At 41.3% G+C, this 12,247-nt stretch overlaps 1 protein-coding gene across 1 annotated transcript; it reads left to right on the plus strand.

The window, feature by feature from the left end:
• The first annotated feature begins 8,172 nt into the window (after nt 1-8,172).
• Nucleotides 8,173-10,569, plus strand: LOC133899981 (bidirectional sugar transporter SWEET14-like). Its single transcript, XM_062341036.1, has 6 exons — nt 8,173-8,391; nt 9,013-9,049; nt 9,139-9,349; nt 9,433-9,594; nt 9,686-9,805; nt 9,905-10,569. Exons 1-6 carry the CDS (start codon nt 8,340-8,342, stop codon nt 10,208-10,210), a joined length of 888 nt encoding a protein of 295 aa, XP_062197020.1. The 5' UTR covers nt 8,173-8,339; the 3' UTR covers nt 10,211-10,569.
• The last annotated feature ends 1,678 nt before the right edge of the window (nt 10,570-12,247 follow it).

A 12,247-nucleotide genomic window follows, 5' to 3' on the forward strand; every position in this document is an offset into this window, starting at 1 on the left:
ACAGGAAATGTCAAGTAAGAGTTATCATTCATTCTGTTGATGAGTAATAGAGCTATTGCTTTTAAGTTGTAACAATCAATGTGATCGAGAAGACAGTAACAAGAATACAACTCAGAAAAAAGGTAACAGCCTGCAGTAATGCATGGATCAAACTGTATACGCACAACAAGATTACCTCTGATGAGTACAATAAAAAGAATCTGCTTGCTGCAGCACTAGGGGAAGCACGAGCACTGACTTTGTATGAGCAATGTGGGTCAGCCTACAAAATTTGAGACACATGACGTAATGAGTTCAAAGTTGAAATATCATGTGTTTCAATTTGTCTAACAGTGGATAAATAAGAAAGGAGAAAATTAGCTTAGTGACACATGGAAAACACATATTATGCAACTTGACACCCCAAAGCTCTAATACTGTTTTGTGAGACTGACAAGTCAATATTTGTTGGAAATTGATACTAACATATTACACAATTGTAACTTTCCAATTTAGGAGCAACACTTCCCTATGTGTCAACTTGACAGTGGTACACGGCTACTGGGGCTTGGTGGCATAGCTGACAAAGTGACAAGGTAGGCTTGGCAACAAAGCAAAGTGGCAATGCACAACCAGTATTGCAACCCTAGTTATTAAAATTGGATCGATTGGTGGTTTAACCTAAAATTGGCAGCCCTACTGGTCCGGTCAGGCTGAAAGACCACTTGGCTAATGAACAAAACAGTATTCAACAGGATGGACCAACAGGATTGACCTTGAACTGCTCTGTTATGGAATATAGGTGCAGTAGAGCATGAGATCAAGTTAGGAGATATGTTGATATACTTACCAGCGAGGACGTCGAGGAGGACGGGGTGGTGGCGAGGGTGCACAGGAAAGATATGGCAGCGTCGGGGCAGATGGCCGCCGACGGACCGTGTCCAGGTGGGATCTAGGTGACGGCGGTGCTCGAAGTGCGGTGGGGCTCCGATGGGGGCGATGGGCTCGGCGGCAATGGCGACCGGCTCAGTGGAGGGCGCAAGGAGGCGATGAACCCTAGCGCGCGAGCAAGCAAAATGACTTAGGCAAAATGAGAGGAGTACGTGTGGGGACGACTTGGCCTATATTCATATAAATCATAGGTGACAAGTGATTAATGGATTAATGTCATCCGTCACCTATGATTATCACCCGTCACATATTGAAGTAAAAGATGATGGGTTAAGAATATTATCCATTGCCTTTTACTTCGACTCAGCCATGTACATATAACTCATAGGTGACACGTTAAGAATATTACCCGTCACCTATAACTTATATTACCCGTCACTTTTTACTAAAAGATTCTGCAAATTTGACATTAATATTAAAAACTTGACATTGTTATTAAAAATTCAAATTTGATATTAATATTACAAAGTTGACATTGATATTACAAATTCAAATTTGACATTACTATTACAAATTCAAATTTGACATTAATATTACAAAGTTGACATTAATATTACAATTTCAAATTTGCCATTAATATTACAAATTCAAATAACTTGAAATGTAAAATTCAAATTTGACATTAATATTGCAAAGTTGACATTGAAATTCAAATTCGCCGTTTTCGTGCTTTCTTGACATAGATCCATTTGTTATGGTCAGAGCGCAGGTATGTAGTTTTCTCAGTCGGCAAAAGGCGTGCAAGATTGCAGTAGCAAAAGCGGGAATTCCATCGAATTGATTGAACTCCTGCTCATCAACGATATTTGTAACTCCGACGATGTGTCGTTTCCCAGCGAGAACCACATGACGTTTCTTCTTTGTTGTGTCAATCACATAAAAGACTTGGCGAATATCTTTAGCGAGTACGAAGGATTCATATTTGTATGTGACATGTTCGAGATCAACGCTAGTGAATCCGCTTATTACAAAGCTAGGGTGGAAAGTTGTAGATCCACAATACAACAAGCCAGGTGCTATGTGAGGTACTCATGTTACCGAATAGATTCATATTATCTATGCTCACAGCAAACCTAATATTTCTCAATTCTTCAGCGAACCAACCAAATGTGGAATCAACAATTCGCCATTGAGCGGAATCTGCTGGGTGTCGTATCATTGTGTCACTCTTATGACCCTCCTTATACCAACGCACCAATTATGCCTCATTTCTGTTGGCAAACAGACGCTTCAAATGGAAAATTACAGGAAAATACCACACCACCTTCCTAGAATCACCTTTACTTTTCTTGTCTCCATCCCATCACCACCGTCATTTCTACGCTTATATCGATAGGTTCCACAAACAGGGTATTGATCCTGCTTACATGCATATATTTTTTCTATTTCTAGTCCTAAATGATAAATTATCTTCTTCACACCATAGATGCTCTCGAGCATCAGGTTCCCCTCCGATAGCATATCCTTTAGTAGATCCAGTAATGCTTCAAAACTCTTATCAGTCCAACCATGGGTTTCCTTCAGCTGTAGAAGCTTTAGATTTCAAATATCCACGTGTACTTTTCCTTACAGTTGGGATAAAGGGGGGGTCTTGGAATCCCGCACAAAGTCCTAGAATTTAGCAAACTCACCATTGTTATACTCGTCGTGCTGCTCGACATCCCGTACCATCTGGTCTACATTCTCCACAAAATCTTCGAGATCATTATCATTGAAACCTAATATGTCATCATCCGTGAGATCATGATCCATTTCACCGGGTGTAAGTCCTTGATCCACACTGTCGGTATGGAGGGCCCGCTCCAACTCTCCCTCGTTAAGACCTTCCTTGCCATGTTTGTTCCAATATATATAATTCTCTTTAAATCCATGCATGACATAGTGTGCATAGATATTGTCTAGTTTCAGGAACTTCTTATCATTTTTGCAATTGTGACATGGACAATACATTACCGTTTAGCCACAATATTTCATATCTGCCAAGGCAGCACTCATGAAATGCTTCACCCCGCTCAGGTACTCCAGACAAGTTTAGGTCTCAAGGTACATCCAACTTCTTTCTGTCATCTACAATTAATGTAAAAACATTCATTCTTCATTAATGATTACCTTAATTTTCTTCATTAATGATTACCTTAATTTCATGATTAAGCATGCGATTAAAAATTCCACATAAATACACTAGATCTGTGGCATCTCGCGATAGATCGAGCAAACTTAGTATCAAATCTAACATAAATACAACTCACTTGTACTAAGATTTTGGATAAAGATGCAAAATGGCCGATTACAACTCAAAGCACAATAAATCTACCAAATAGGGATTAGAGGAGGAGAAAAAGAGAGATGCAAACCTTGAAAGGCCTAGCATCAATTCAAACTTCAAATCAACAAGATATTAGAAAATCTCTACCAAAGCCAATAGAAATCTCGAGCACTATGAAAATCGCCAGCACTGTGCGGACGAAACTATTGAGTAACTATTCACCCGTATAATGGCTGGCCAGGTGTTAAAACAGATCCAAGTAATAAGTGACGGGTGATAATATTACCTATCACTTATTATTTATTATAAGTGACGGGTAATATTACGACCCGTCATTTATAACTGGCCCGGAGAGATCCGTCACCTTTGCCAAGTCATAAGTGACGGTTCGTAACATAATCTGTTACTTATGACTGGTGCAGGAAGACCCGTTACTTATGTCCAAGTCATAAGTGACGGGTTTAGTTATTACCTGTCACTTATGTTATAGGTGATGAGTAATATTACGACCTGTCACCTATTATCTGTTATCTGTAACGGGTAAATACTTGGTCCCGACCTAAGGTGACATAAGTAACGGGTCGTGTAATAACTTGGCAAACGGTCACTTATATGTATCTCCTTTGTCCGTTTTTCACGTAATGTATATTTTATACCTGGGTGTACCTTACCAAATGGTCCAAACTTAAGTATCAACTTATTTTCCACTGCTCGTTGGAAAGAAGATATTGTTTTCACTTTTACGTGTTCACATCTGGATCTTGGGTTCAGAACTTCAGACAAATCAATACAATTATTCTTGCAAAAAAAAATTCAATACACATATGGTACAGCTTTGCTTGTGATCCACACTTTCATCTTTTGAACGCACTTTGGACAAATCAGAGACATTAACCTCCGTAGCCATCCGGAGGGCTCTAGGCAATCAACACAACTAATGGACGAGCGGCAACCTGTCCAACAACTTGGCAATATAGAAAATCCAAAATTTAAACTGCAATGTGCTTTGCTTTCTAGTATATTAATTACACAATCGTTACCTTTTAAAATAGTACTCTTTTTAGTCTAAAATAAGTGTTGTTTTAAGTTGTATGTAGTTAATTATTTTAAATTTTAGCTACAAATTACTTTTTATGTATTAAGTTTAGATTCTTAAAAATAATATGAGTAGATTTATTTCGAAAAGTATTTTTATAATAATCTATTTTTACTATTTTTATTAATATATTATAATAAAAAAATAGTAGTTAAAATTGTTTTTTTTACTGTGTCGATGTTCAAAAGCATATTTATTTCGAACCGGAAGGAGTAAAAAGTACATTTGCAGCAAACTATCAGAATTTGGAGTTGTACTTCCTAAAACAAAGTATTAATTAGGCACTGCCACACTAACTAGGTACTGCCTCTATTCGTTTTATAAGGTGCGCATTATAAGATTCAAACTTTTAAATTTTTAACAAATAATTAATAAATACTATGTAGATTATGTGATACAAAATTAGTACCATTAGATACTTATTTGAAAGTAGTTTTTAATAATCATAATTTTATTATGAGCATGTATTATAAGAGATATTTACGGTCAAAGTATAGGCTTTGAGACCGCACCGAATCAAATCGATCACGCGCCCAATACTTCGAAATGGCAGGAGTACATGGTAAAATGACACATGGAAACAGCTAGGTACGTGCACTTCCTGCACATATTCTGGCGCGTACATTTAGGCCATTCCGTCTGTCACGGCGATTAGAGACAGAGATACGTACGTTGACATTACGTTCACGTTGCATCAACCAAATACGTACTTCGTCGATATGGGTCGTTAATCCATACATGCCATGCAGACGTGCTGACCAAACATGAACTGGCCACAGCAAATGTGCACTGGAAACCACCTGATCGATTGATGCATATATGCTAGCGCTGACGGCCGACGGGGGTGGCGTATATACACATACAATTGGGAACGGTGTCCATGAGCATGCTGCATGCCTAATTTGTGTCCCTCAGATCCTGAGATTAATCTCTCATGCTACCTCATCTTTACTCTGCATGTAAAGGCCCCTGTTAACTAATATTCCCTGCATCTTATTTGTTTCGACACCTTAATAACTGATGACTGTACCATGTTAATATGCATAAGCTCGTGATTTTCTGCGTGGCACAGCTTTGTCATATAAGTAAGCATCCTAGGACCATATCAAATACAAGAATGCACTATTATAAAAAGGTTATCACTACTGTTCAAAAACGATATCACCGATGGTTTTGAAACCGGTACTGAATAAGCAGTAAAAAAAACTCAGAACTATAGTTGTCGGTTTTGAAACCGGTAGTAATGGTGTTATGAGTGATAGTTTGTGATATTCGATCCCAGATCCGATGTTTTTTAGACTAAATTTTTTTCGCACGAGACGAATGAACCCCGCTCCCTTGCGGGTTTTTCTAATTTGTGACGACCTCCGCGGCTTCAGTGGGAGTCAAACATGCGAATATAGCAATTTACGCACCCGAGCAGTTTGTGAGATTCGGATCGACGACCTTCCCCCTCGTGCGAAACTTTTTTACCATGTCACCTCACAGTCTTACCTAATGGCTATGTGATAATTTATTCTTTTGATCTTTCTTGCTCAAATATTTAGATGGTTATTTGGGCATATAGATGGTTTTAAATGAAAAAGTTATCACATACAAAGTTTTTCATATAAAGTTTTTCTCCAGCTGACCCCATATGAAAAGATTGTCTCTAATCCATACATTGTTCAGTAAAATAACCATAACTTTTATATACGGTGTCCGATTTTGATGTTCAACCTCTATTTTCAAAGCTAACGAGGAGACGTATTTGAAAAAAAAATTGATCCCCAAAAAGGCTCAGAAGATCATCGATATGAGCACTAAAATTTTTTATCGAAAATTTACCTTCTCCAATTTGCCTGAATTTTTTGAGACATAGTGCTATATCTGAAAGTCAGTGTTACACAAATATTTTATCAATCCGAGTTACCAAACTCGTGATAAAAACCTTTGAAGTTGCAGTTTTCAACGTTGTAGTCCTGTATATGGTTTTTTCAATAATTCCTACCAGTGAAACACCAGACCCGGCAATTTATTCTGTGATCAAGTGCATGGTTTTTTCATTGACAGTATTTAGGCGATTGATCTGGGAAATCACAAAAATAACCCAGCCAATGTGCGGTTGGTGGGGATGTAACTCTAGTCTTCTGCAGTCGGAGAGATTATCAGGGTGCCATACACTGTTGGCCTATGCAATGGTTGGCACTGCATATAATGAAGCTACTTAATTGTTGACATAATTATTAATTAAAAGTTTGAGGCTATATAGTGCAATGTGCTTTAAATATTTTTAACTTTTTTGGTGTCATAGGTAAATTTTTGTATTTGTTTGCTTGGTTATAAACAATTAAAAAAAACACATGACATAATTATGTTTTGATTGCTAAGCATACATTGAGATGTCCTAAATCATGGTATATAGAGATACCTCAAGTACGGAAGGGGAGAGCTCATACAGTTTGCGTACGAATTATACTGTTTCTGATAAAAGCATGCTTACATATCAACCTTTTGTGCTCCAAACAAGCTGCGGTTATCTCTAAAAAAATTTCACACCTATTTTAGGCCCCATTCGGAATAGGGGAATTTTTCTCTGTTGTATTCCTACCAATTCCTGCTGTCAAAAATAACGGGGCCATGTTTCCTAAATGCACTTATCTCTGTTGTATTCCCGCACGACGCCCGTGTATATAAATCCCATGAGGAACACGGTTATAATAATAAAAGAGAAGTCAGAGAGGAGTACACCCGGTGCAATGCAACAGAGAGCTAGCTTTTCCAAAAGGAAAACTACACTGGCGAGCTGGACAACTCCAGCCGTTCTTTGCCTCTCCTAAAAGCCTCTCAATTTCTAATGGAACCAGCTGCAGGGCCCTTTTAGTCGCATCCATGGAACAACGGTCAAACCAGTTAAAGCATCTTGTTCCAGCATAGCATATTAGGCATGCATCTCCTTACGTTAAACACTTGATCACTACCAAATTAATTATTAATCGTTCAGTTCATTTGGTATCAACCCTTAAAACCGGAAAAAGTTCGACAAAAAGATTAAAAGCTTCACTGTTTTCACCCCAAAATGCTGGAGAGGCAAGGCGAATTGCGGTTGTGTATTTGAAGCTTTCCTAATTTATGGACGCAAGCAAGGCCAATGACGTGTAGCTGTAACGGATCCACACAGCTAGTCTTCGATCTTGTGCCTGGCATGCTTCTTCAGATCGACCACGCAAGAAATCGGGTCCCGCGCCTCGTAACCGTTATCATTCTTACTTGTTTACACATTTTACATATATATATATATTAGATAACCTCATAAGAACTTATCTTGCATGCACCCTAGATAAGCCAGCGGTTATCGTGTTGGCCACAGAGTTTATCTGATCCAGCTGTGGTGACTCAACGAAAACTTGGAAGCAATAGGAAACAGAAAACACACCTTGATTGTACATCTTTAGCGGAGAAACAATTACGGCCAACTAATCGCAATTGGATCAGAAGAGAGTTAAGCACTGGGCTCAGATCATCCGTAGAGAAAGGACATGCGCTCGTAGTCCTTGACCTCTAGTTCCCTGTACGGGTAAGACTCTAGCTTCCATGTCTAGATCCTACCTATGACAACAACTTGGAGTACAAAACAATTATACAAACCCCTGTATTGAGGATGAAATTGTGAAAAAAAAAGTAGATTGGCCGCCCTTTCTGTCATGCTAATGGTTATCTTGTTTCCTAGCTTATTCAAACTCATGGCTGTTGTTGATCAGAACCAATATTGGTTGAGTGTGTTATTGGTGTCCAGGGGTCATACACCATAAGGCATGTGTGTACCTTTTTGGCCTGTGCTTTCTTCCTGCACTATATAAACCCCTTCCAAGGGCTTGTGCTCCCATCAAGCTTTCAGGCAAGCATCTCAAGTAGGTCTTGTGCTCCCATCAACTTCTCTCTCCCCCTAGCTTGAGAGGGATCAAGAGTTGATTTTGTTAGCTCGAACAAAATCCTAGAACAAAATCCCTGGTCTCAAAAAAAAATTCTAATCCTCCCCAACTCTCATATTAAAGCTAAGATCTTCCAATGGCTGGCCTGTCTCTTCAGCACCCCTGGGCCTTTGCCTTCGGCCTCCTAGGTATAATGCCTCTCAAGCTATCCTGTCCGATTTTGTTAATTTTAGTTTATTCTTCTTTCTCTTTTGCTTCCTTTGTTTTTAACGCGCTTTCACAAAAGCACTGGTTTTTCTTTCTGTCAATGCACCCATGGTTATCTACGTTCTGTGGTATCCACCCTGCTAGATCGCCAGTTAGTGGGGTTTGCACTTAGGGATCCAATTGAAGGTGCTTACAAATGGGGACCGTATCCAAAGAAGTGCTTGCAAAATAACTTTTTTCTTGTTGCATAATAGTGACCCTTCCCCTTTTGTCCCCCCTCCTTACTCTTGCAAGTTCTCCTTTTTGCGTTAACAAAAAGATACATAAATAAGCATTTCAGTAATTCATCATTGGGTTGGAAGAGATATAGATGCATTGATATCATGGCCAGCCATTTTGGCAAAAAGAGAAGAGGGGAATAATAACAAAGTAAGGGGCTCCATCAGATATCTCACGTGTTTGTGCTCTAACGTGACATCAAAATGCATGGAAAGGGCCCAATCGTCATCGTATGGGTCGTTGCAACGTACCTCGTATCATGTTGTTGTGCAATGAACCTCCTCAGAATTCTGATGCCTCTTTGTTCTGCAATGATTTTGCAGGGAACATCATCTCCTTCGTGACCTACCTGGCCCCACTGTAAGTCTCTCTCTCTCTCTCTGTGTGTCTGTGTGTGTTTTTGTGTGTATGCCATTTTAAGTGGTGACTGATAATATGGCATTTGACAGGCCGACGTTCTACCGGATCTACAAGAACAAGTCGACCGAGGGTTTCCAGTCGGTGCCGTATGTGGTGGCGCTGTTCAGCGCGATGCTGTGGATCTTCTACGCGCTGCTCAAATCCGACGAGTGCCTCCTCATCACCATTAACACCGCTGGCTGCGTCATCGAGAGCATCTACATCGCCATCTACCTCGCCTACGCACCCAAGAAGGCCAAAGTCCGTCCATGATCACTTGCTTATTCATCGTCTCCACGTCACTACATGCAGGGCATTATTAGCTGACGTGTACATGCATGCAGCTGTTCACTGCGAAGATCCTTCTGCTTCTGAACGTTGGGGTGTTCGGCCTCATCCTCCTCCTTACGCTGCTGCTCACCGCCGGAGAGAAGCGCGTCGTGCTCCTCGGCTGGGTCTGCGTCGGCTTCTCCGTCAGCGTCTTCGTCGCCCCACTCAGCATCATCGTGCGTAAAACCCAACCCAGAATCTGGAAACCTAGTGTACGTGCAGTCATTTGTCTCTTACGCAGCGTTGTGTGTGCTTGCGTGGTTACAGCGGCAGGTGGTGCGCACGAGAAGCGTGGAGTTCATGCCCTTCTCGCTCTCCCTCTCTCTCACAGTCAGCGCCGTCGTCTGGTTCCTCTACGGCCTCCTCATCAAGGACAAATACGTCGCCGTAAGTACTAAACCTTTCATCCACAGCTTAAGCTTCTGAAATAACTTCTTGTTTTTTCACAAAGAAAGAGATCACTAACAACAGTTGCTACTATTTCAGCTACCTAACGTGCTCGGATTCACATTCGGGGTCATCCAGATGGGCTTGTACGCGCTCTACCGGAACGCGACGCCCAGGGTGCCAAACAAGGAGGTGTCAGATGACAAGGAGGCGTCCGTGTACGACGCCGTCAAGGTGCCCGAGCACGTCGTGACCATCGCCAAGCTCAGTGGACCAGCGGTCGAGCTCAAGAGCCACGAGGTGAATCCCGTCGAGTCACCGCCGACGGGTGAGGCCAAGGGGAAGAATGACGCGGCCGCGGAGGAGCAGGGCAAGGTTGCGGACAAGGGAAGCAATGCCGTCTAGACGCGTGGACACGCACGCGTACCTGGGCCGGTCGTAGACTCATAATTAAGGTGGCACGCTTCGTAGTTCGTACGTACTACGCGAAGTGTGGCCAAGCCATGCAAGTATGCATGCACACATGCAATTATGTATGTGTGCTTGCAAGCTATGAAAGGGGAGCGAGAGGATTGAAAGAGAGAGGACCCTAAGACCATGGGGTTGTAGGTTGTTTCTGCTGGTGCTACTGCTACTGCTGCTCCATTTGATTCTCATGCATGTATTGATTAGCCTGTTGTTCCTGTAATGGTTCTTTGTTTTCATTAGTGTGTCTGTCACCTCCATGTAATGGTCTTGTTATATATCAAAATCATTTGTGTCAAGCAGATCGTGTTGCTGCAGCTGAGGATCAACTCTGTCTGCAATTGCTCGCACTCTTCTGCTCTCTGACGATAAACAGCACGGTGCCGGAGCCCGGATGAGCTATAGTCAACTGAAGAAGACAATCTTCAGAACTCCGCAGGACTCTGAATGTGGAAGGTGTTTTTGTGCTGGCTGAGATACTTCAGCAGTGTTTTCTCTGATCAATTAAATAGGCAAACAAACCGAGAATTACATGAGATAATTGCCCGACACTTCAGCCACACGTCCGAACGTGCCATCCCACATCCAGGCGTTGCGGCCACTACTAAGTCCTACTGACCAGCTAACAAACAGAACTCAGCTCCTAACTGTCTAACTGAACGCTGACTAGCTCAGCTTCTATCTGACTAAACACTGATACAAGGCTAACTAAAGAACTGAGCATCGTCCAGACTTATTTCAGAAACAAATTGGGATGACAATGGGTCAGTGACAAACAACCGACCCGAAATAGAAAAAGGGTAAAAACTGGTACCGAACCCGTACCCATCGGGTGCATGTTGGTTTTGTTCAGTTTTTAATTCTTCTCCGAAGATAAAAATCTCCAATTTACTAATTTATTCAAACATCACGTGCACACCATTTGTACACTTCATGAACACCATATGAATGCTAAAAAATGTTTGTCACTGAACAAAATTAAACACAAGTTCTTGCAAAAAAAATCACAAAACTGAGAAACCAAGTTAAAATGTGTCTTGGTTTACTTGTGATGAGTAATTGATATTGTTATTTTTTTTATGATCTTCGGTTTTGCATGAGCTTTGATGTGATTTGAATTGATTTGGTATTTCATTTGAGCATATTGATTATGGATTAATTAGAATTGGAGTTGGAGATATATGTTTATTTGTCTCATGGTGTGCAGGTGATGGATGCAACTTGGCGGTCGACGGCGAGATGATCGGGGTCAAGCGGAGTGCTTGTTGCCAGACGATTAAGGAGCCGGACAGAGTCAAGGGTGATCCTAGCTTAACACGTGGAGCTCAAGCAAATCATTGAAGGCGGATAGAGACGGCGTGTTGACAAAGTCAAACGAAGGAGATGCCGGTGCAAGTGACAAAGCGGCCCGAGGGATCGGGAACGGAAGAGACTTGCCGATGATCAGGATCGCATGACGGAGTACACGTCTCGACATCGAAGCCCTTGCTTAAGGTGTAAGTAAAGTGGTGATCATGCTTTGAGAAGTGTGTAGGCGGTTTCACAGTTTGGCCTCAAAACCGTGGGAGGACTGGAGGAGTACGTGGCACCATCGTAAATCTTGCGTCGAGGCGAAGCTAAGTCGTGAAGGCACCGCGATCGTCCGATGAATGGAGAAGAAAATAGACCAAAATATCCTCGATGGTAGGTAGGAGTGTACTACAAAACATGGATATTTTGGGAAGCTAGAAAACTTAGGGGTTAAGTTGGGAAGCTAGAAAACTTAGGGGTTAAGTTTCTTATACCTATAAAAAGAGGGGTAGGGCTATAGAAGAGTTTGAACCAGCTATTTGCGCCTCTTGTGCCACCCATATGAGAGTCTTGTGTTAAGATTTTAGTAGAGAGGAAGAGGAGTGTTTAGCCTATGTATTAGTTGAGAGTTTTGTGAGGAAAATCTTTGTAATCCGCCTAAAATAGGGCTAATCTCTACTGCAATGA

The sequence above is a fragment of the Phragmites australis genome, chromosome 19, assembly GCF_958298935.1.
Source record: "Phragmites australis chromosome 19, lpPhrAust1.1, whole genome shotgun sequence".
In the NCBI taxonomy this organism is placed as follows: domain Eukaryota; kingdom Viridiplantae; phylum Streptophyta; class Magnoliopsida; order Poales; family Poaceae; genus Phragmites; species Phragmites australis.